General features: G+C 33.2%; 1 protein-coding gene across 1 annotated transcript in view; it reads right to left on the bottom strand.

Annotated features, from left to right (window-relative positions):
• Window positions 1-27,475, bottom strand: part of LOC130452448 (leucine-rich repeat-containing protein 24-like) — a 176,690-nt gene that overhangs the window by 45,287 nt on the left and 103,928 nt on the right. Inside the window, exon 2 of the mRNA XM_056791732.1 lies at window positions 9,314-11,031. Within this exon, the coding sequence (XP_056647710.1) occupies window positions 9,314-10,949 (1,636 nt within the window). The 5' untranslated portion in view covers window positions 10,950-11,031. The remainder of the gene's footprint in view (window positions 1-9,313; window positions 11,032-27,475) is intronic.

Here is a 27,475-nt window from a genome sequence, read left to right as displayed (position 1 = left end):
ATAATCGATCTAGAAAAATGAATAAAAAAATAGGAAAAAATGGAGAATTCAAAACTTTGGTATTTTATATAGGTCTCGGTAATAATATGATTTATATTGAGATGAATTATCAAACTTTATCACGTGCACAATTCTACTTTTCAAGTACGTCAAACTTAAACCTTAATAAAACTAAATGAATATCGAGCAAACATCAAGAGAACAATTTCCTCGAATTCTTTTTATCAATTTATGAACCAACGTTGTACATTTTATCATCAAACCGATAGCAGCAATAGAACATCAATAATAGAACTTTGAAACAAATGTAATCCTGACGTCCGTGAATGAAGTTATTCCCGGAAATCCAGATAATTCCATTCCTCCGGATTTTCAATTGCCCTAGTCACGGAAAATCGAAACTTCCAGTAAGTTTTGGAAAACCGTCAAAAATTTAATTAATTTTCAATCATATGGATTATTGGTAATTCATTCATCTGAAATCACGATGGGGTGAGTTGCATCATTTGGCTACCGACAACTCACCAATGTAAATAAAATTTGATACATATGCTAAACGTCGTTCAATTATCTTGAATCTTGAATTATTTGACATTTTTAATGTTGGACGTAGTGAGAACTTATTGTCTTACGAGTTCTATTTGAATTGTAAAAATATATTTGGAATGTTAATTTTGGTCTAAAAATGGAATTAAATCGCGAACAGTTTTGTGGGATCATTTTCTATGATTTCCAACGTAAATTAAACCAACAGCAATATGCCGATCACCTATAGTGATAAAGCACCATAATAAGCCACCGTGTTTAGTAACTTCTCGAATTCTATCGTGGTCGCACAGGATTTTGTTTTCACTTCAGTTTAACGTGCCCCGATAGCGCTAATCATTGGCACACAGAAACAATCATATGATACATAAGTTGAATAAAGGACTGTCACAAAATCTATTACAATACGTGAATGATTTATATTTAAGAAACGACTTTCTGACGACAACAAATAGCCGTGACTAAGTTTTGTGTGGTTGATGCGGAGTCTTCTTATTGTCACAGATACTCTCCAACAAAAAGTTTAAGGAAAGGTGAGAAGTAGATGGATGGATATTATATAATGCTGTAGTACTCTTGCTCCATATATCACACCAAGATTTTTGAATGAAGTTTTTGAAGTTAGTTTTCAGATCATTGGCAAGCTGAACTGGGACTTTAGGAGGATTCTCTGTGGCTTCTTTGGCATGGCGATCTGCACATTCATTTCCAGCAATTCCAGTATGCGACGGACCCCAGATAAGAGAGAGAGAGACAGAGTTATATGAAGAACAATGGGAGTTTAGTATGCTCAATTTTGCATCATTTCCTAAGAACTTGATGGCATCCAGGTGTATTCTGAGGGCTTACTTGTTCAGATACGTAGATCACGCTTTTATAAGCCCATCCCAAAATTTAAATTGAGCCATTGACTATTTCGCTTCAACATGAAGAAGTATAGAATGCTTTGAGATATAACAAAGATATGACAATAGGAGATGGTGATGAAAATGATGATGATCTTAATGAAAAGTATGTGGAAACTTGAAAAGAGAGTAGTAGTGAAATACATTCGAGAACTGTCTGACACTCTTCTTAGAAAAATGTCTTGAGTGCTTATGGACGTATCTCGAAAACCAAACTGAGACAATGCAAAGTAACAAGAATTGTTTACGCTACAAAGAAATTAGTTATGGTATACAATATCCCCATCATTAATAAATATCCAAAAATCCCTGGTAAGGGATAACAAAATTAGTTATCCCTTCACCTTATAGTGCTGAGCAAATTTTGAGATGAATCTGCGTGCAAAGATGCGTGAAAAGCGGTACATAGTCATCGAGGCTATGCGATGTGTTGAAAATGAAGGAACTGACTGAATAAATGTGTATGAGGAACATGGTGAAGGTTATCTCTCAAGACACCAGCAAAAAGTATTGATTTATATCCATTCTATTATTTTAATATGGCAGAAACATATAGAACTGGGTCCATTCCGTCATGAGAGCGGAATCAGAAACTGTATGGGCATCCATACTACCTACTCATATTTTAAAGTATTGAGAGTTTGGCAACCGCGTAAGAAATTCTGGGAATCGACTTGTAATTGTAGATACGGATGGCTTAAGAGGTTAAGTAATAATATTCGAGACGGCGCAAAAAACTAGAACTCGGATTGTGAGCTACGAACATAAATTATTGAACAGCACATTTAAAATATAAATTGAATATTGAAGCGTCAATCAATGGAAGTAAATATGCTTTATATTTGAAATAATCCTAATCGACAGGATAAACTGTAAATATATGGAAATAACAATAAATGTAAATCTCTTTTTATCGAACACTCAAACTTAGTTTCAAATAGTTTTAGCTGAACAAATCAGAAATCCCACTCAATAGCATTAGATAAAGATAAATGAAAAAATCCATACAAAAAATTTTCTGATTGCTGGAAAATAATATTTATTCATTAATGTCTCATTCTCAAACTCAATTACAAATAATTTCAGCTGAGCAAATAAAAAATCATGTATGAGAAATTAAGAGTGTCGCAAATTTTGAGGAGAATTCGTTCGTTGCCCATTACAAAATGCATCATCAAAACACAGTACTCTGACAAACGAACTCAAACGAACGAATTAACCAAGATATATTTCGCTGCACATCCTACTAATTGGATTATTTCGTAGAAATATAGTTGGGTTTACTTTGATTCAGAACTATACAGAATATGTGGCTTACTAACATGTATTATATAAATTGTGCACTTGGAGCTTTTGAGTTTCCTGAAGTCTGAAATGTATCTAACAAAGTTGTTCCAAACTCCAAGAACGTCTGCTTCCATTGTATTACTAATTATGAAATGGAGAATAGAGTGGTGTCAGTCGTTTTTTTTTGTTAATTTGCCATATACGCTGAGTTTACTTCATTTATACATCTCTTTATTCTTCATTCGATTTAAAAATACTATAAGCCTCAAGAAATTGATATGAATATTGACATGATTTTCATGTTCTTATAGCAAGTCTCAGTATTAATGATTTGTGATTTCTAGAAATGGTAATATTGAATACACAGTACTAAATAACAACACTCACAATTACATTGTCTGACGCACTACTTGGACTTCGACCTAAGAGTAATGATTTTGTGATCATAACACATATTCTTGTCATATAAAAAATGATTTTTTTTTCATACTGTACTGTAAAGTCGACTTTACAGTACTAATTTGAGTCCGGCATATGGCACTTCATGGTATCCTTGTACTTTACAGTACTTTTAAATTCTCTCAATCGCTTTTAAAATAATTAGAAATAAAAAATCAAACAACATCAATAACTAAACTTTCATTCTAATTCTTGAATGTTAACAGTAATGGTGCAACTACTGTTACCAGAAACATTCATTGTAGGAATTACTGGATATATTTCTTTATTTTCAATACTGCTGATAGATGTGTGGTTTTGGTTTAACAATTGTACAAAAGTTTCATCTCCTTGTTTTATTCTTGCTATCTTCTTTTTGCTTTCGACGGACTCTTCCACATATTTTTCAGCCACTAATGGACTCCTCCATTCACCATGCCGTTTTATAACATTGTTATCAGTCTCAGCGTTGGCCAACAGCCAATGTCCGCTGTACATTTCTGGATGCTCAAGGTTGAGCAATTCAGCAATTTTTTTAGGTGCCCCGCCAACCAAAATTGCGTTTAGTAAAAAGTTTTTTCGAAAATTTTTATATTTTCTCAACACATCCAAATATTAGACCACATTGCTGTTGATCACAGTAAAAACCCGTCGAACATGTGTTTTTGTGTGATTAATACGAACTCGGAATCTATAACCTCTACATCATCTACTTCTAAATTATGATGTCTTCTCTTCGACAAACTCCGGCAATGTCTTTCTCTGGGGTGTCCCTCATAAATGTTTCAACTTCTTCTAGTTTGGAAAAGATATTAACATAGAATAACGGGAAATGTTGACATTCTCATTAACCACAATCATTGATTTGACCATCGAGTATTTAGACCATAATGAAGAGCTATTTGATGTTTTTGACCTAAGTACTTGTAGTCAAACATGGACCTATTGAAGATCAATTGGAAGAGAAGGAATTATTTCACGCGTGAAAACAAATGTAAGCATTAACTTCGCAAGACTGCAAATAGTTTAATGTTTGTCGAACAGTGTCTCATTAACAAAGTAACGAATTTTATCAAATAATGTACGATATTGTGCTTATGTGTTTCACATGCCACAAAAAAAACAAATTGCACGGGGGATCTTAATCAATGAAAAGATCTCTTAGAAAATGGAGAGTTTCTGACCGGCTTGGAGTCAGTTTCGTGATATGATTGCAAGCAGAGTCGCACCGCGATCCCAACAAAAATCGTTTAACAAACTTCGATGAACGCGCTCCGCTACCCCGAATAGGGTTAGTATTTAAGGCGAGCTAAGCGAAGACCTCGAAAATAGTAACATTGTTTTTTAAGCCTAGACAATTTAATCCATGGCGTAGAGGAGAAATTTCGAGTCAAAATTTAATTTTTTGTTGAGTTAGGCCGATTCAGTTTTTTTAACTGTCGCCTCGTTTTCCAGACTTAGCCCTTAAGGCAAAGCGAATGAACAAGATTTTATTTGGAGATATTATTTTTAAAACAGAACTATTTATTATTTCTTAGACCTCTATATATGTTTGTGTTTCTAAATCATTTTTATTTTAGGTCTCTTATGTTTTGAAGTTATTTATCATGCTCATTCGAATTAGGTTTTGGTCCAAAATGAAGAAACACGGCAGTTAGTCAACGCAAGGATATCTCACGCATACATAATTCTTCAGGTAACCCTCGTAAATAGAGAAATACTTGTAAATATCTTGCCTAATATAAATCAAAAATAATGCTCAAAAATATTCTGAAAATGTTAACATCAAACTGAAGATAAATCCTAAAATGAAACAGCACCCTGTATTAAAGATTTCTACTAAAAACCTCATAATAACAAGAGGCTCATTTCAAATTATTTATTATTGCTAATAAAATTAATTTTACAAACAGTGTTGGTCGGTTATCTACATCACAACATTCGGAATTGTGTTTCATTCTGGCAATTTGGCGCTGTTTATAACCGAGTAAGTTATATATGGAACTAAGCCAAAACGATGGTCGGGCTAGTCGTTTTTTTTGCATTTGAATTAATTTCAAAATAAATTGGAGTACTCGGGTGTCTATTCCAGTAGTCAAAGTAAGTTAAAGTAATTAGGAAAATGAATATTCAAAAGCGAAATTAAAAATTTTACACAATCTCTGTTTAATTTCCTAGTTTGGCGTATACCATTTTGTCACAAATTTGAATTGGTTATTATGTTAATAAAATATTATTTCAATGAAGTAACGAATTTTGATTGTGGTTGGTAGACCTCGTGTTGATTTGTTGGTTGGCAAAATATTTTAGTTTTTATTTTTATATATTTTTCATTTTACAAAGTGTTCCTAGACTCGATGCAAAAAATTCGGGACTGATGAAATAATGCTGTAACATGAAATAAATTCTTATACGACGCCTCGTTTTTTATTTTATTATTAAATTTAAGTATATTATCCGAAGGACAAATAAAACCAAAAACATATATATATATATATATATATATATATATATATATATATATATATATATATATATATATAATAGATGTTAGAAGAGGGCATTTTGCAATTCTATACACTTTCGGAGTCTACGGAGAATATTTCTTTGAATTTGAATGAAGATTCCAAGATTCTGCCTTATAGCGTCACAATGGAAAGTGCATGTCATGGAAGGAGGAGATTATCCAGCAAGACAGGCCTATGCTCGTTGGTTTCTAGATAAACATCGAGTTAATAATACATTTTTTAGAATATACGGTTTACGGTTTACATATCTACGGTATTCAAAAGTATTGAAAGATTAGTATAAATAGTATATATAAATGTAAATGATCACTCCTTAAAGGAGTGAGCAAAGGACATCTAAAAGACAATTTTGGAATAAGGGTGCATATAATCGCATAAAATAATTAGAATATAAGAGTTTTATGATAAAGTAATGAGCAAAGTTCATAAAGCATACAATGTCCATTTCTGGAAAAAATGCTAATATCGATCGACAAATCGATAGAAAGAAAATAAACTTGATTTTGGATTTATGTAAAAAAAGAATTAAAACATCAAACTAGCAAGTGAAAATATCTGTTGTAGCATTTTTCTCAATTGTTCCAATAAACCAAATGCTTTTCAGTGTCAGTCTTACAATTAACGTCAAACCTAACCAAATTTATATTATATTATAGGTATAACTCTACCCATAAGAAGATGATAAAAACTCCAATGATGGTAATTTACGACGATAAACTTCAAAGTCTCATACACAGACATTGCTTTACAACAATAGTTGGTTGGGAGGAAGGTTTTTTAAAAAAAGAAAAAGTGCACCCATACATAGTTCAAACCGAACACTCAGGAGAAGATCTGGACCGACGTTTGCAATTTTGTGAAATATTCATGAGGCATTGTGATGGAATTACAAATTTTCTCAATAGTATAGTATCCAAAAGAGGCAACGTTTTGTTTAAATGGTATAGTAAATCAATTTATTGATTTGTATTTCTTTCGTTAGAATTTAACAGACAAGAGTTATTTATGATACAAATGCATGAAATGATACTTTTGGGTACGAGATGCGAAAATGGAAGACCCGAGCGTAGCATCTCGATGTTTAACTTTAAATAATTTCCAATATTGGATAATACGTTTATGATTTCCATTTACATTGTCTAGACTTTTCTGAGAAATATGGAATAAGAACTTTTTCCGTATAATTTTTTAAGTGATACTGTTTTGAGTTACATTTCGCGCAATTTCTACAATTTCAGAAGGAGTGCAATCAGATTCTTCTTTTAAGATTATTAAGCTCAACAATCAGTGTTTTATCAATCAAAATTTGGAAAATATTATGCAAAATGACGATGACCTTTCACACTTCTTAATGACAATAGAAAATTATTATAATTACATAACCTTTTACAGAACCACAACATTAAATTATCCGAGGTAACTTGAAAAATATACAAATAAAAAAGTCTTAGAATGATTATCCCATTGGGTATCATGAAATCTTTTAAAAGCTTTTTTTTTGCACGCATGTAGACGGAGGTATATATAATGTAATTTCACGTATCAACATGAGTTTTTGAATGCTTAAAAACTTAATTTCCTCATAAAATTACTAGCAAAAGTTCGCAGATGATCGCAAAATCTGTAAATCAAGTCTACCATTGTCCCTATGTCAAATACTGAACGGGGTACAGTTTGAACAATTCCTATAAGGAATAGTTTTGTTCTAATATAATGTTCACTTAATTTAAAAGTTATTTCTGAAATTCATTTATTTCCGTTTCTATTAATTTTATCGTTGGTTTCTCTAAAGTTTCCGATTTGAAAAAAATATTAATGCCGTCATCACTTCGACAGATTCGAAGATTCATATTTCTGATATACAGGGGGTGTTTCTAAGTTCATACTACAAAATTCAGGAAGTGATTGCACATATGATATTAAGATGGGTCTTTTATAACAAAATTTTCTCAGCTCACCACTTTCCGATATATCACCCTTGGGTGGTGACAAAAATTGAGGTTTTAGTTAAGAACCACGGGCATCTATTCAATATTCCTGTTACATTATACGGAGGTAAAACTAGTATCTTTACGTTATTTCATATCAAATATTTTTCTCCAGATGAAGTTCTATGAAATAAAATTATAACTTGTCCTATTGGAAAATATATGTTTTTCTTGAATTTTTTCCTTAGCTTGTAGGGAAAATAATTTTTCCAATAAATTCATAATAAATACTGTAAATGTAGTAAGAATAGTGTATGAAATACCCATGCTTAGTTCTTCGCGAGTACACGAAAATTACAGAATTTCAAGTTTCTAGCTTCATTGAAATTTTAGAAAAAAAAAATAAACGCTCAATTTTAGTCACAACCTTTTAAGGATGATATCTTGGAAAGGGGTGAGCCGAGGAAATTTTATTATAGAACAGACTCATCTTGATTTAATACGAGCAATCACCCCCTGAAATTTGTCACATGCATTTAGAAACACCCAGTATGTTGAAGAAATTGGAATAAAATATAAAATTCAACGCGAAGTTTTATAAATTTCATGTATTATTTCAGCGTAACCCTATATATAGTTTTCACCTGAGTAAACTTTGTGTAAACAACTGTAACAATTTTCTTCCGACCCAAGCTGCTTTCCTGAGGTGTGGCAAGGTAGAGCCCAAAATTTTCAACATTACAACCTTGAAATACCAAATTTGGTACACTCTATAGGATGGATAAGAGCATTGAAAAATGGTAAATAGAAGGTGATTCTATCATTCTGGGGGATAATGGGGGTGATCCAACCTTTAATTTCCACAGAAGTCCTTTATATGTTAGTTGATTGATTAATTTTAATTTCATATCATGGATACTTTGATTCTAAAATTTTCTTCAGTTTTTTAATTTTTCATAAGACTTTATCATTTTCAAGAAAAAGTCGAATAACCCAAGACATGTTTTCAACAATGTTATTCAAAAAAGTTTTTTGTAATTCACTTCTTTTAATGATTAGATTGTTAAAATTTTTAAAAATAATTCTCATTTAGCGACCAAGTGGCTATGTTATTGGTGGTTATCTGAAGAGGTTTCTGAATCCCAGGCTTTCTCATAGACAAAAATTTTTCTAATGATTATAGACTTGCTCGAGAAACCGGCAAGTTTGATAGTGATGATGAAGAACGTCCTGTTAAAATATACTCGCGAGATGGAGAAGTTTTGAATATCATTGACGATCAACGGCATGTAAGCACTATAACTTCATTTAGACAGACTGGCATATAGTCTAATTACGTCTAATAGTTAGGTAGACCTAACTATTAGACGTAATTTACTTTCAAAAGATAACTCTTTATACCAGTTTATATATGATGGAGAACCACCACATTTTATATATAAGAGACTTTTCGAGCCGCCAATATTCAAATAGGTGAGTTGGATTAGGAAAAATTGAATGAATTGGCCTTCCGGCTATAACTCCACGCAACTAAGATAGAGGTTAATTCTCGTGAATCGTCATATTTTGGAGTTTGCTCTGTGAAGAAAAAATATCTTATTTTTATGTTAGATCGGACACTTCCCAGAAAATTGTCCATCGTTATATCAAGTTATTGAAGTAACTAGGACTTGTTACTTACCAAACGAGGCATTAGCAGCTCTCCTTTTATTAGGTAAAGTTCGATAACAGTTTACGATTGGATTCAGCACCACATCATGCATGAAATATAAATTACAGTCACTAACCCCTTGATCACTCATATAATCGTATTCTACGTTTCTCATCACCGAATGCTGTCTTTGCAATATCACCCCGTAATCACTATTTTCTATTATTTCAGTCCCGTTTATGATATCGGGATTCTGTTCTTGATAACACTTCTGTGCTTGATTGTGAGTAACAGCAATTACATTTTCATCACTGTGAATATGAGCAATTTTAAACTCGTCGTAATTCACTAATTTGAAATTAGAGCCTTTATTCTGAGTTATAGTGTCCGAACTTTCTCTAGATATAGTATCCGCGGTCGAATTGCCGAAAGCAACTTTAGAATCATCACGTTTCCTTCTCAAACGTGAATTTCTACGACATTTTAGAACGCAAACCGCGGTGATAGCCAACAACAGTAGAACTGATGAAACTGTTACTAGAATAGCGATAAAAACCAACTCCATTGGTAGCTCATCGACTTCCTGCCTGGTGCTTTGCTTTAAAAGGACTCGTATAGTGAAATTGGCGTTAGAAACTCCCGCAGAATTTTCAGCGTTGCATATGAACGTTCCCGTATCTCCAGAGTTGGCATTAAATATGAAGAGCTCACTACGTTTGTCATGCAATCCCTGCTCTACGTAATACAATAAGTGTAGTTCCGGTGAGATGTATGTATCGTTTCTCAATAACTGCCCTTCGAAATACCAATTAATCATAGCTTCCGGTATAGCGTGGACTTGACAAACTAGCGAAATGTTTTTACCTTCGTCTATTTCCAAATAAAACGTTGTCGGCGACACATCGGGGAGACAAGCGAGTTCGTCTTTAGGAACAGATTTAATTTTTCGACCCACTAAACTTGATGGCGTTTTGCATACGGGTTCGTGCGAGAAAGGATACGCGAATTTCATGAGAAATTCTTGAAAATCTAATAAATTGCAGTCGCATTTCCACGGGTTTCCTTGTAGTTGAATTCCTTTTAAGCTTGCAGGTAGTAACGCCGGAAATGATTTCATTTTATTAGATTCCAAATTTAACCATTCCAAACTATATAAACCGTCGAAGGTATCCGTATGTACCTTCGAAATATCGCAATTACTGAGTTCCAGCATGCTCAATAACGATAAATGTTTAAAAGCGTTTTCGTTGAGCTCTTTGATAGGATTTCTACTTAATGAAAGTCTCATTAGCGATGGACAGTCTTGAAACGAGTCCGAAGGGACCGATTCTAATAGATTTTCCGACAAATCAAGCTCAACGAGGTTCGTCAGACCTTTGAAGGTTTGACCGTTTACAACGCTGATTCTACATCTGCTCAAATAAATCCTTTGTAAGTTCATTAGGTGGAGTTTCAGGAATTTCTCCCGATGCAACGTCCTCAAATTGTTTCCAGAGAATTCTAAAACTTGAGTGTCGCTCTCTAGGGACGCTGGAATGACTAGAAGGTCTTTATTGGCACATTCCGCGGTTTGTTTCCCATTCTTCCATCGACATATGCACGGAAAAGGACAACTCGACGTTAGAGCGACAAATAACATTAGCATTAATAGAGTTCTGTAATACATTCTGCATTTCGTTTCATGTAAATTCTCATGTTATTTGTTCGCCTGTCATTGCAATTTGATGTTCGAACGATGCTGAAGTTTCCTGAAAAAAAAGTAAATTGGTTATTTATTATAGTTCACATGAATAAATAGAGAAATATTGAAAATCATAGAGAAAAAAAGCTTCAATATTCATAGCAATCTACACTACATGTTTAGGAATGTTGTTACCCGATATTAATTGATGTAATTGCAAAATGCCACTCGTTTATGTTCAAATATTTTAGATATTGTGGCTTCTTAATCACTTCTGTTTTAATTAAAACGTTCAAGTCATTGAAGGAATTGATTTCTTATCGACCTTCCACTCTAAAGAAATAAATGTAATCTCTGTATCGATTCCAAAACGGTTACATTCTACAACGCCTAATTGAGGTTAAAATAAAAATAAATTTTAGTAGATATGTGGTGACACTATTTCTTATATAAAATAAAAGATAGAATTTAGAATTGAACAATAGAATAGAGAAAGCTCATGAACAAAAAACAACAAAACGCATACCACGAGTAGCATGGGATAACATGCTAGGAAAAATCTTATAAAACAAAGAAAGGTCATGATCATGAAGCAAAAAAAAGGCGCAAGATAGGAAGGACTGGAACTTTTTGATAAGAAATTAGCTAAATAGTACAATTATACCCCTACAGCCGATATTATATATGTAGATATATAAATAAATTCTTCGACGTAAAAGAAGAAACTAAACTCAATCGAATACCCACATTTATTATTTTCAAAAAAAATCGATTCATGATTGTTATTATCTTGATATAGCTCTACATTTGTGTTAGGTTTTTCATAAGTGATACTTTGGACATTCTATGGATATGATCCACTTTTATAATTATATTACAAAGATAACATATTGGGTTCTCTTCACGTTTTATCAGATAACTATATTGTATAGCAGAAGATAAATATCTCTTGATGTTATATGTTAATGGAAAAGGCGTCACATATAAAGCTTTAGTTTTGATTCACTTTCCGTCCACGGAGATTGCCATAATTAAATTGTTTTTGTAATCAAAACGCACTCAAGATCCGAACTAATTATTTTCGAAATCGACACGGCGGCACTTTCAATTGCTGTGACACATTACGCGCGCATCTTTCTGAAAAATATTAATCTTCAAAATAGTGATTGCTCAGTTTAGGTCAAATTTTGTCTTCAACTTTGCAATAGTTCACAATAGTTTTGTTGTATTTATTTAAATATTGACTTTGTTTCTGTTGCTTAAATTACTTTCAACGTAGTTGTAACGTAGGCATTCATCGATGTATATCTTATTCAATCAACCACGAAGTTAATAGCAGCTTAACGAGCTTAAGTAAGATACTGCAGTTATTATTAGTATTCCAACACCATGCAAACTAAGCTGCCGATAATGGATTGGAATAGATTATGTAGGAACTCGTGAAATTGTGGTATCTGACGGATTTCACCGAGAGACACTATATTCTAAGGATATTAATTATTTGTGGTGAAATGTCATGCGTCACGTCGTCCAACTATTTTATAGCGTTTAGTTAAATCTGCCGCATTGTTTGGGTCAATATACCCGGGATCAATTTTAATCATCTGCTATTCTATTGATGAATTTAATTTTTCAATAAAGTGATTTTGTCCATTCAGTTACAAATATTTGTTTGATGTAAAATACGATTTGTTACGTTTCTCTCGTTGGACGCAATAAAACATTTGTATATTAAAGTGACAATAAGTTATATTTTATAGTCTCTATAATTGACTATGATATATAATTGAGACATTTAATCTGTTCCAGCAAGATTATAAGTTCTAAGTGTTCGATCTCCACAAGTATCTCTGCATTCACTTATTCTCACATAATTTGGTGTTGTTCACTTGGTATATATATATATATATATATATATATATATATATATATATATATATATATATATATATATATATATATATATATATATATATATATATATATATTGTTTGATTATCGTACTGTTCGGTTTTATTTTTTTAATATTTTTTTTTTACTTTTTGATTATAACTCAGCACGTGTGTGTGTGGTTTGGGAATTAGATCCCCCAAGAAAGATTTGACACGAATGGAGGTCGTAAAAATCAGTTAACAAACAGTGTATTAACTGTTAGCGAGATATTTTATATGTTATTATAAAACGAATATAAATGGAATCTTATAGATGATATCAACCAAGTAAACGAAATGTTTACTAAAATCATAATAACTATAATATTAGTATAGTCAAGTCAAGAAGGATATAATACGTTATCCAAATATTTCACTTAATTAAAATATAAAACACCAAAAAGTAAAAGAATATTAAAACTGCATTAAAGAATCATGAGATACCAAAAAAAAACATGAATTCAATTATAAAGATTCAAAAATTCTCGAAACGGAATCTAATACACGAAAAAGAGAATTTTTAGAAATGGTTCACATTCATGAAAACGAAAAAGTTATAAAAGATTAATTTAAGTAAAATTTAAAGCTCTATTTTGTAAATTCGTATAAAAATACACATTATTTAATCAAGTACTGCTACACATTTGAGATGTAAGGATTAAGAAAAAATTGATTTTTCTCAATAAAACAAATTTCAATTTTTATTTTATAATTTTTTTATATTTATGATGTAGGTGATCTATTGATTAATATGAATACGCAAATTGTCAGCTACCCCTAAATATTCAAAATAACCCTGACGCAGGGTACAACATAAACAAACAATCATCCATGGCCACAGTCCTGAAACAGTGTAAATTTATCATGTATGAATGTACTATGGCACACAAACATTCGCTTGACGCGTTGAACAGGACATTGAAAGATAATAAAAACACCGACAAACTATTTGGCGGCACTCTGTTAGTTCTTTCAGGTAATTTCAGATAAACAATTCCCGTCATTCTACACTCAACATACGCTGATGAGATTAATGCTTGCTTAAAATCATCGCCATTGTGGCGTAACGTTGAAAAAGTACAGCTGAAAGTAAATATGCGTGTTCAAATGCTTCAAGATCAATCCGCTGAAACATTCTGAAAACAACTCCTAGATATCGGTTATGGAAAAGTTACTATAGATGAAACTGTATGCGTAAAATTACCGACCGATTTCTGCACAATCATTGATTCGCAAGATGCTCTCATTGAACAAATATTTCCCGATGTACACAAACAGTACATAAATCATGAATGGCTTGTAGAAAGAGCAATTTTAGCAGAAAAAAATGTGGACGTTGACGATTTAAATCTTTAAAGATACAACAGTTGTTGCCAGGGAACTTGGTATCATATAAATCTATTGGTACAGTTTGCGATGCCAGCGAAGCTGTAAATTTTCCGATAGAGTTTCTGAACTCACTGGATTTGCCAGGCATGCACTCGTATAATTTACAATTGTAGGTTGGATCTCCGATTATTTTGCCTCGTAATTTGAACCCGCCATCAACTCGCTGCAACGGTACGCAATAAGTCATTCAAAAATTAATGAGAAACGTTATTGAAGACAGCATTTCAAATGGCAAGTTCTGAGGTGAAAATATATTAATACTACGAATCCCTATTATACCTACAGATGTGCTAATTCAATTTAAACGTATCCAGTTCCCGATTAGATTGGCATTTGCAATGACTATCAATAAGTCCCAATGGCCAAACGATGTCTGTTTGTGGCTTAGATTTGAGCACACCATGTTTTTCACATGGACATTTATACGTGGCATGGCTCTTGAGTGGGTAAACCATCCAGTTTGTTTTCCTTCCCTAAAAATAATTTTTATGGCAAAACTACTTTTGCCGGGTCAGGTAGTATTATATAAAAATATGATCCATTTTCCCACATTCTAATGTGTTTTTGCAGCTACTACATTGGAATCTAGATGCCCATATTTCATGTTGACGTCGAACAGTAAAATTAAAATAAAATATATGCTAGATAGACTATATTTGACGATAATGAATTCACAATGGATTCATTTTAAATGATGTACAAAGTGTGAACATCATTTTACGCATTTTGGAACCTATATTAGACTTTTCACAAAACAAAAGTCATCGTTTTCACCTCAAATTCAAATCTGGAAATATTTATTTTTGACTTTAACATGTACAGGAGTAAACTTAATTTAGTATGAATTTTTACTTTCCGTTGTAGATAACTATTCATTCAATAACAAATCCCAGAAAAAATTTTTTTTGTATTGTGCATATTTTGTTTTATTTCCGTTTCTCCATCGATAATCTTTTAAAAGTTTCACAAGATGGAAGCTGAATATAAACAATATAGAATGAAGGTCTCAACATTTTATGTGTTATCTTCGAATTAACAATTTTTTTACACTCCCTTAGTTATTTGAAGATATTTTTACATTCCAAGTTTTGTTCACTATATTCTTCAATCGTAACATGCTTCGTTGAGGTTATTTTTAAAATTTGTTGAACAATTATCATCAGTTCAATTCCACTAAAGTAAAAAAATTTCACAAATATTTTCATTTCAATATATTTTGCTAGTTAGAAACCTATTTAATCCAGAAAAGATTTTAATATTAATTAAGTACTCGCTTTGAGTTAGCGATATGAACTACAGAAAATTCTCCACTTGTAATGAAATTACAATGTTCCAACCTTTAGAGACGGATATCAAATAATTAATTCAGATTTAGGTCCCTGGATAGTGTCATTTCTGTCAAATCTAATAACGTCATCCTCTCAAACTATTTGAATATTCTCGTATCCGTAGCACATTGAATATAATTGCTCATTTATGGATTCACGTCTTGGTAATTGGAATCATTTGGTTTGTATAGGTGCTATTATATACACTACCGGTTAAAGCTTTTTGCCCACCCATCCATTCATCAAATTCCAAAATAATACACTTAATGACTCTTTCAAATTTTTAAGCGAAGGTCGAAACGGTGTGCTACAAACCGAAAACAGTGTCCGTTATGTAATTACTTTATACGAGCAAATGTTTATATTTTGTTGGTTAAGCTAAGTTTAAGATTTTAGTTTTGTCCCAGTGATGACGAGTACATGCTGTGATCTATACTTTTTCGACCAAGACATCTTTTTGTGAAGTTCGTATACGAATTGTTTTCTTTCTCGCATATTTGCAAATTTTGAGAAACTACCGGTTGAAAACCGGGGAATGATTCCAAGTCTTCTTAGTCTAGGCAAAATCACTATACAATTGCCACCAAATCAAAAATACCTCGACATACCGTGGACTACAACATGAAAAATATGGCATCCATCAAGAGCTTTGGCAAGAGAAAAATTTCACGACAGCATAAAAAAACTGCAACCGCTTAAAATAAATATATTGATCTGATCAGTAGACCAGATTGACGACTTACAGGCACAGAGATAGCAGCATAGATCAATGAATCAAAGGATTTTCCTCTAAGCATTTCTACAGTTGAAATGAGACTGAGAGAAGCTGGCTTTTTAAAAAGGGTGGAAATAAGATTAAGAGGTTGCAGAGCAAAAAATTGGACGCATGAAGAGTGGGAGAGAGTTTTTATGGGTTAATGAATCGATGTTTGAAGTTTTTGGGTCTAAGAGAACAGTGCTTGTGCGTAGGCAAAAGAAGAACGGATGTAAGATCCATCTGTAGTCCCGACTGTAAAACACGACGGAGGCTCGGTGATGTTTTGGGATATTTTGGAAGAAGTGCGACTGGAGACCTGGTAAAAATTAGGGAGATTTTGGAAAATATTGGCGAAAAATTTAGTTCTGGCCAACACTCGATCGGACGAAAATTTATCTTCTGGAATGATAACGATCTCAAGCTCAAGAGTACTTGAAAGAATTGGTAATGGAGAATGTACCGAAAGTAATGATCTGGTGATTACAATCGCCCCAGCTCAACTCAATTGAGTTATTGTGAGACAAATTGGACGGGGACTGTTTAAATTTTGCAAAAAGGGGTTAGATTCATGAATACAAAATTCAAGTATGTAACAATAACATACTGTGGTTTCATTATCAATATATTGTATCTATATATGTTCTTCAAAATATAAATATCAAAATATATCGCCTTGTTTTTAATTGTTGTGTATCACGAAAACTATAGGGCGGACAAAAACTTTAGTCGAATGGATGACTCAAATAAAACTCGCTTGTGAAAAATCAAGGATATTTCAATGTTGATGGCAGCTATCAATAATATAGAAGTCGAGTCTGAGGATGTAGATGACAGTAACTAGATAAATGTGTTTAGACTAATGTTTGATGATAAGCTTTTGCATATGATTGTCATACAAACTAATACTTACTCACATGAGTCTTTTTGGCTAGAAAATAAGAACTCTTAAATTAAATTTTTCCAGTCTTAAGCGAACAAAGTATTTAGGGATTAGTGAAACTAATGGAGAATGGAGCGACACAAATAAAACTTATTCGATACCCGATTCTACAGATTGGTGGGCAGGCTATGGTGCGAGCGGGCTGTGTAAATATTGGTATATTATTTCGTAAGAATAGTTCTACAACTTTTGATTTTATTCTTGGTTTTGATTGACAGATTTTGAAGAGATTTATTATTCTGATTCAACTATAATGGTTAGTTAGTTTGAAGTATAGAGTTTAGAGATGAGGAGAACCGTTGTGAATGAGCAGAAAGCTGAAAAATTGCCCATCTGTAAACAGCAGGTTATTGTTCAAAGACTCACCAACCTAGCGCTAATATAGCAAGTGGAAAATTTAGTATTTTACTCCAGTTATGCAGTTGACAAATATACAGTATTTGAAATCTTAACAACTTATTCAAAAATAATTGATAATTATGACCTTTAAAATTCTTCGACAAACATGGATGGTGATTTGATATTAACAAGCTGTTTTATGATAAAGTTATTATATACGTTAGTATTTTGTGGTTAAAATAGTTATTATTTTCAAATAAGGATTCAATTTACTATCTGTTTTTGAACGGACACTTTTTGATTCACTGAGATGGTTTCACTCACCTCTATACTCAATAATACAGGACAAACATCCTCGCAAAATTTTAAAGTTATTAACATGAGATGAAAAGTTCGTAAGTTAGCATAGAAAAAATCTTTTTGACACAGAGTTTGACTTCATTGTTCAATATAGTTAACATGTTACATTCTCTTAATGAAACCGCACTTTTTTCATCTTCTTATGAGACTTTTATTCGCTATTTCATCCTCAAACGTCCCAATAATGCTACCGTGATAGTCGCCGTTTCTAGTTTTCCTCTTTTTAAGATCACGTACAGTGCACTCGCCGACTGTCGATTGGACTTCAGTGTGAAATTATAGAGCCGTATTATTCGAAATTGTTTCCTATCCACTACGGTTGATTTTCCTGGGGTGAGATTCTAATATAATTTTCCAAACAAAGCTTTGTCTCCAACAGTATTTGTTTCATTGAAAACAATACTTTATTAACACTAGTTACTTCACTTAAAATGTTATAACTCACAAAATAATAATACGAGTACGTCAGTTGGAAAATTAAAACACGTGTCTTTTGAAGACTATGGATAAGAGGAAATCTTATGGATTAAATACTAGTAGTGCCAGTTATGAGTCAACTCATCTAATATGTTACTAGAAATATAATATAGGTCATAATTAATTTTCGTTAATTGGTAAATGCTTTATATCTTTCAATGTATTGATATTCATATTAATGTTAACGATTTCCTTCATATCTTAACTAAGTTGGAATTTTTGGAAAAGTTAGTGATATTCATACTGAGCAGACTGTTCACACTCACTACAACAGAACTCACAATTTTACTGTGTGACTCGCGTTGCGATAACCAAGACATCGTCTTCAGGGAATGAAGGTAAACTGTTCACCCTCAGTCTCTAGTAGTGTGAACAATGTGGCACATCTTCATTGATATAATTTTCTTAAATGATTTATGAGAAATATCAAGGTTCATCCAATAAATTATGAAGATACCAACCTAAGAAATTAAATGGAGTTTTACTGACTGGAAATAACACATGTGTAAAAAATCTAATTTAGCCTGTTTGCTCTTTTGTCGACAGATTTGTAACAATACCCCACTGAATACTATTAGCAATTAACTTAATTTACTTATTTAGTTTGTTCCCATTTACCGTTTCGCAGAACTGTTTCATTTTGACAGAAACAAAAGTTTATGCAAGTAGGTACTTCAGCGGAGCGGCTGATACAAGCTAATTGCTTTTATTCCCGAGTTTATGTTCTCAAAGTTTTATTCCGAGAGCTAGGTAAATAACAATCAATTTAGTTTTTTCTCACCCCGAAACTTCTTTATTTTATTCGAGACTTGAATTTCTTAAGCAGTTGTTGTTTATGTTGACTTTTCTCCTTAGAATTTCTGATTGAATTTCTCTAATAGGTAATTGAATCCCATGTTTAATTAGTTAACTGTATTAGGAGGAAAAAATATATGAGAGATATTTCGACAAAAACATGAGGTCCCAAGGAAGTATGAAGGAAAATAATGGATATGGGAAAAAATGAAAAATGAACTAGTTGAAACTCATTACTTGTGAAAGAATCGAAAAAAAAAGATGAAGGCGAACGCAAGAGAACAAAAATGTGATGAGTATTAAGATAATAAACGTAAGGATGAATAAGGGATCACAAAAATAGGAATGGTGTAACTCTCCAATCTAAACACGCTAATACCTTCCAGACATCTTCGTAACCCATTTCAAGTGTCTTGACGGAACAATAGAATATATTTTTCGAATATTGGAAGCTAAAATATTAAAAATCACAGAAACCATTGAAATAATGCTGCGATATATCACGAACATGGGAGTAATTGGAACAGTGGGATACCTACTATATGAAAAATTATAAGAAATTATTCGAAAAATATAGAAAGCTGAAAAACCAATCAATTATGTAATTTGAATCAAAGTTTCCAGAGTTAATGTGTCTGATGAAATAATTATAAAATGCTGTAAGTGTGCAATCCAATTAAGATCGTAATCATTATTACGTAAAGTCAACAGGTGATATTTCTCTAACGACTTCCAGTGGTATTCAATACAACACTTGATGGTTTTTAGCTGCACGAAAGCGTCAATTGTCTCTTTCTCATGAAATCGTTCGAATGAAAGCTACTAAATATCATTTAAACAGCAAAGTAATTTACAAAGAATAATCAAAATGTTGTAGAAAGTTCAACCCATAAGTCAGGATACGCTGTTGAGATTTACGCAATATCCTCTAGGTCATCTTGTCCTAGTGCACTAAACAAGTTCACTTAAAGATATGTCATACTGCGATCAGGTTTCGGACCATTACGTTCAACAATGTAACGTATCCAAAAGATTCTTGAACAATGATGAGAATACAGCTAACTCGCGATATTTCATAATTCTTGCTGTAAAAACTCGGCATTCACTGAGTGCTACTATCCATTCATACTACAATCAAAATCATGCGTTATTTTTGAGCCATTCTACATTGTGCCTCATTGTGAAGTCTAGTCTGGGATAGGTTTGCCTCATCCTCTAACTGAATTAAAATCGCTGGATATCTCTTTTCTAGACATCCATCGTATACAACCCTGAAATAATGTTGCTGCGTAGTATGTATAGAAATAAACTAAGTTACCATCCATCAGTGAATTTATTTGAAGATTACATATGTATTTAGGTGTATGTATAGACTACTTTTATATAATATGGTGAGTCTCCCCATTGGTGACATAAATTGAATAATTTTTAGACGAGTAAACCCTGGAAGCACAAACAGAAATATAGCTCAGAAACTTATGAGGCTTTTTCACAAAATCTTTAATATTAGTTATTTATATATCAAAACACTAGAGCCATACTTTTGTTACGAAGCTGGATATTTGTGGCAGAGGCATTTAGTCGAGACAACTGAACAGACAACTGGCAAAAAGAGACTTTATTGTCGCGTTACATATTATAGTTTTTTCGAAATCGTCAAGATTTGAAAATATTTGGAATTGGGAAGAGCAGAATAGGTTTGCTGCGTTTAGTTACACAGCGGAATAATATGATTATTTTCTAAAAATCGGCAAGCAAATCTCATTAATTATCATTTATTTTTATTAATGCAGCTTTAATTATTCGTAAATTTAAAAGGTAGTAAGCTGGTTGACGTGTAATTGACTGCTGTCGAACATGAAGCGGATCAGTAACTTGAGTGCCTAGGCACTAAAAAGCCATTTCGTTGCCGGTTTCTACCGACCAATTGGCCTTAATGCTTCTCTTCACTGCCGATTTCGGAAAAAATTATCTTACTACGTATCAGTATGAAAGGCACAGAAGATATTAGCTGGGTTTTTAAATAGAAAAAACTCAAATCTATATTCTAGATTCATATTGGAATCAATTGAGAGGACAAATTAATAAATTGTTATTTTTGCATTGTTTCTGCACATTTTAACTTTCACTTCCTAGCGTCGTATTTCAGTAGTATCAACAGTAATATTGAAATCATTTTGAAATTTTTATCATGGCAAAAGATATAAATCCCAGATTACATCAAAATTATAAGATCTTGTTCGGCTTCAACAATTCTTCTAAATATGGTGTTTTTAAAAATTGTCACCCCGTCTCTGAGATAGGTAGACAACTATTTGGCGATGAAGAAACAAATTTTACGATTTTACCGAAAGCTTTAACTTTCCGTATCCATGGATTGGTAGAGCTTAAATTAATTCGCCTTCTCGAATCCTTTTAAGCAGAAAGTCTATACTACAGAGGATACATCAAGAAATAGATTCAACGTAAAAATGACTTCATACCTGATCCCCAACCAATTTAGGAGATCAACGGATTCTTTAAAAAAACAGAGGACATTTCGAACACTTACTCAAATTGAATTCATTTCAGGCTCTTTTGGAACACTCTGTATAAGTATTATTCTTATGGAATATAGAGGGAGGTTGCTAGTCAGATTTATTTTCATAACTTTTGATTATAACTACTCATTATATCCCATTGAAATCGTTACCACGTTTGTGTGTTTATTCAATAAGACTAAATATGCAAAAATTGCTATAATAGAACAAAAGTTTTCGATAACCGCCACCGTTTTGATCAGAAAGTATGGGAAGCCTTATGAAATATACGAAGAATTCGTTTACTGTTCTTAGTTTAGTCCAAATGGAACTCTCATTTTTTTTCTTTTCCACGCTGGATAGAGGTATAGAGGTGAACAGAACAAACTTAATAATTTTTCTTTTTTTTTTTTCGAAGTTCATACATTCATTTTTAAAGTGAAGACATATTGTGCATCGTGTTCGCGCATCTTGTATAGTGACGTCAGTGCAAGGTTAGCTGCTATGACTACGCCGCAATTAAGTTCTCGTTGTTGCCGGTGTTAGTTTGATGATCTGAACGGCCTAATTTCATGAATACACAGCTGATACAAAAAGTTGGTTAAGAAGTATACATATACTGTTATTAAACGCCACCAGACTCATAGAATTTCTGGCTTAGAAACGCCCGAGAAATGATATTTTCACTGCTGCAGCAGAGTACATTGATGATTGGATCCAAAAGCTAGGGCCACGACTTGACAAATGCTGAAATTTGAGGAGCCCATTATGCTTAATGCGAATTTACTCGAGAACCTACTAGAATTTAATGATAAGATGATAGAGAAAAAAATGATCCCATAATATTTCCACATTAAGCGATAAAGGAAACGTGTACAGATTTTACAAACTGTAAAAAAAAGTGACAAATTCGAATGCGTCAGATTTTGATCCTGACCCTGACCCATCATGTCACTGAAATAAAATATATATGAATCTGATGAGTTTCGTTGTGAGAGTTTATATGCAGAAGGGGTGAAAATGGAGAAACTTCACTCGGACACGTCAGATTCTCAGACGGGGTGTTAAGTGAACTCAACAGATACTCCTATTTCTTATTCTGATGATGTGGAAGTGAACCAAGGACACAGCAAAATATTGAAAGTGTGAAATAATCCGACGCCCGATTAGCATATATAGTTTCATTACTATGCTCCGACTACATACCTAGAGGTCAATCACATACATGGGGATTGATTTAGGAGCTTTCAGAGCAAATCAAGTATGATAAATTATTAACTATCACCCAGCCGCCCTACCTGTAACAAATTCGACTCGAGCTACAGCCTTGAGTATTGTACACAAAACAAAAACGTGGTTTATTAACAGCTGTAATATTGGAGAACACTGTGGGGAAGCTGGGAGAGAATAAGTTATAGAAAGAAAGTGAAAGGGACTAGTGGCGCGGAGTGGAAAATACCATCTTTACCTCAGCTGCATGCGCATATAATTTTTAACGATTTTTATTAATTTTTTCATATATACACAGAAAATTACTACGCTTAAATAAATCTACACAGCGTTATTTGTAATTTGTTCCCACTCCCACTTTCTTAGAGCACACTCAAACCGTCAGATAAGCGAAAGTGGGATTTCTTAGATCGTAACTGAACCCCCTTATCTGACGCACTAGAGTATTTCAGATGATTTTTTTATTAACCTGTTGGGTCCCCCTGACCACATCTCCCTGTATTTAATCCTTATACTGGCTTGAAATACTCATATAGATAATATACCCATCTTTATATTAATCTGATAAGCCCCACTTAATTTCAAAATCTCCCTTGGGCTCCTCACGTTCACAACTAAATCTTTCATAACTCATTCACAACATGGTTTTTACTGCAAAAGTAATTTTTCCCGCGGCTGTATTTACTATGAACGCTTTCTGATGAATGATTGAAAGTCATTGATATTGAGAGATCAAATATTACCTTAAAAAAAAAAGAATATGTCCTCATTCAATAAAAAGATGAATTACTAGTCATTCGGAAGATATAAAATTCTTCGATCTCTTTACGTTTTGATTTCTCACAGCGTTAAAATAACTTGAAAGATACACAATATAGGGTTAATAGGTATTTTTATGGGTTCAGCTTGTTTCTGAAGAAAAAGAAAAACTGGAAAGATTCACAACTTCCTTTTTTTTTCGTAGTTGAGAAAATGATGATTCTCTGAAAAGATCAGCGGTTAATACTGGAATGAGAAGACCTTTGTTGTAATCTCTTTGTACGTACAATAGAGAAAAAAACCGCATTCAAAAGTTATTTTTATAGAGATAAAGTTGTCCATCTTCAATTGAATAGGTTTTTTCTCATTCAAATAAAATGGATTCTGTTTATTGGAGTCATATCAGACACATATGCAATATAGAATTCTTCGGAATGGAAGGATCCAATTTTATAGTTAATGTAACAATTAAGAATACAGTAAGGTGCGGAACTGAGTCAGAGCACAAATTAACTTGAGAGAATTGTATACAAGATACGAGGTCTGGCTATTAAATAACGAGACTGGTTACGAAAAAGGGCTTTATTATAAAAATTCTTCTACATTCCCTCATCTCGCCATACACCTTTCCATACGTTTTTCCCATTGATCGAAGCAGTGCTGGAAGTCTTCTTTGGTTCCATCGACTCAAATCGGGTCCTTTTCAAAGCAGATCTTTTTTCTTACCTTTCAAGGAAATCTGAGCAGATCCGCAAGAGCTTTTGGTCAGGAGTCAGATTTTTTGTTACCAGCTTCGCACAGAGCACAGATATTTGTCATGTGTAATTCCTCGTGTAAAATTTATCTAACCGTTTCTTGATTGATTAATACATTGCTCTTGTTTTTCGTCACACATGGTTTTCGACACGAGAAAAAAACACGTTCGTTTCAAACCGCTGCACAAATATTATAATGACGGAAACGATTTTTACTCCACCCGACTAGGGCGCCCGCTAGGTGCGCAGTCTCGTTATTTAATAGCCATCTGCTGATACTTTTTCCTTTGTAGCCTCTTCCTCCATGGGTTTGATTAAGTCACGATTTTGTGGTTTGTAAAAAATAAATCAGAACCGCCGCGCGCACCTTGGCCGAATTTTAAAATTCCAATACATCTAGGCAAGACTGGCTCTAGGGCGGAGACACGTTCGTAACATTACCTTCTCCTTAGATGGAAGTTCCTCCTGGAACTGGCTCACTCCTACAACTTCCGGTCGTATGAAAATAACAGGATATAACTAGGTATAATCTTCACCAAGTACCGATGAAGGGGTGGACAGCTGTAAATTAATAGGTGAACCCCGGATCCTGTGATATCTCCTCTACCATGTTCCTAGCGACTCACCAATCCAACTGGTTACTCGCTGTCTTGGTTATAGCCAGTTTCCTCACGTTGGATTCCAACAAATGGTCGAGGAGGCTTTGAAGCGATTCACACACATCGCGGTAGGAGGATTGACCCTGAAATTAATTTTTGATTACTAGGAAAAATGTGTATCGTGTTGAGCTGGGATCTGCTCTTCAAGTTTCTCTAATTGACCAAACTTCTTACAAAAGACAGTTACTAATCCTCGTTCGCTCTTGATACTGACAGGGATGTTGCAGGATAGCGAATAATTTTCCGTCAGAGTGAATTTAATGTTGTCCATATCTAGCTTTGCCGGTACCTCCGTGAGTACCCAAAAATTCTTATAAGGCAGGGTAAGGCTCTTCTAGCAACTGGTTCACTTCTTCCTTTAGTTCGTGGTCTCTTTCAAACGACACTATTCGATTTTGGTGGACTATTTTTGGTTTGCCATTGGGGACATTGTTTATGCGATAGATTAAATTATTGATCCTTTTCCTGATTGAGTATGGATTTGTATGATGTTTCTAATTTTGGAGAAAATCACTTTCTCCTCGTCGGGTTGTACAGCCTTACTTTATCCTCCTCTTCAAATCCGCCGTCTGTGGCTTCCGTGTCGTATCGTTTTTTCATTCTGTCGCTGGTAACTCAAAGATTCAAGACCGGTTCTAGGACGGAGACACGTTCGTAACAAAATGAAAAGTTATTAGTGGAAATTCTTCAACCGGTGTACAAAATACATTACAGAAAAGCATCTCGTCATCAAAAATCTAAAGCAACAGCCAAATTGAATTGATTCTTATGGTGTTAGTTGGCAGATGAGTTGTAAGATATGATATGAGTGTATTTTTTAAAGCTGAAATGATAGAGAAACAGATGCAAAGCTAACTACAAAAGATGAGATGCTGGCTCTCTTTAGACGTTTAGTGACAACATGAGATTTGTGTGCAGTAACGTTGTCCTGCAAAAACAAAATATTTTTGGAAAGCTTTCCGCTTCCTTTCTCTTCAATTTTTTCCCGTACAGTGGTCAGTAATGTCGAATAGTAATCTCCAGTTATTGTTCTACCCTTATCCAAATAATCCACCATGATTACTCCATGGCAATCCTAAAAAACTGGAGAAAGAACGAAACTTCTTAGGTCTTGGAGAACCAGAGTATCACCATTCCATCGATTGTTGCTTTGTTTTTGGATAGTAGAAATTTACCAAAGTCTCATCCATAGTAACAATTCGGTTTAAGAAGTCTACATCGTTTTGAAAAATCGAGATTGAACGCGATGCTTCTACCCTTGCACGCTTTTGGTCAACATTATGCAGCAGCCCATGTCCAAATTGACGTGAACTATATGATGAACGCGTTAGTATGAAATATTCAGTGCTTCAGATATCCGTTTTAGCCCAATTCGACGGTCTGATAAAATCATGTCATTATGTTATTATTATCAGTTACTGTTTTTTGTTGTGTTTATCATTATTTTAATTTGATGCAGTTATCCTTCCAGCTAAAATACTCGAAATCATATTTACATTTTAATTTTTTAAATTAATATCTTTTCATGTGATATATTATTATGGTTGTTCTATGATTGTTAATATTTGATGTTACACTGAAGTTTGAATAAAAATACGACAACTTCGTCACATATACCGTTTTCATTAGTTTTTTATGTAGTTTGAAAATCACTTATCGCTTGAAAGAAATATTATATCACATTCCTCATGACTAACCCTATAAATTAATCTTTATCTAATTAATGTGAATAGGTTTTAATCACATAACGGATGGGATAGTTTATACACAGGGTGTATCTCACTTGCATAATTTATTTATACACCAACTATCCAACTATTCACGTACTTACACGTTTAATAACTATTCACTAATATTTTTTTACATAATTGACATGTAATTTATTGATACGTCATTTATTTTGTTGTTACTTTCCTGATGTATTACTATGACGTGAAATTGTTGACTGGTAATATCGAGATAATCGTTAATAAAGAAGGCTTTCTCAGAAGTGGTTTCTATAAAAACAGTCACTGAAGAGATGAACAGATCTTACAAAAAACCACCGATAAAATACCCAGAGATTCCGTCAAACTTTAGCTTCGATGATGTGTTAACAGGACAAGTTTCACGTATATCAGTGTTCATAACAATATCAAGTAAATACAAGTCGGACATTGTAAAAAAAATCGTGTTTGCAAGATAATATTTGGATTCAAACTTTCGCCTAGAATATTTTCGTTATCTAAAAGTTAATCAGGAGTTCATATATTCACAGACATGTATAATAATAT

The sequence above is a fragment of the Diorhabda sublineata genome, chromosome 1, assembly GCF_026230105.1.
Source record: "Diorhabda sublineata isolate icDioSubl1.1 chromosome 1, icDioSubl1.1, whole genome shotgun sequence".
In the NCBI taxonomy this organism is placed as follows: domain Eukaryota; kingdom Metazoa; phylum Arthropoda; class Insecta; order Coleoptera; family Chrysomelidae; genus Diorhabda; species Diorhabda sublineata.
The sequence above is the reverse complement of the archived record's forward strand: the minus strand, read 5'-3'. Positions and strand labels throughout refer to the sequence as shown.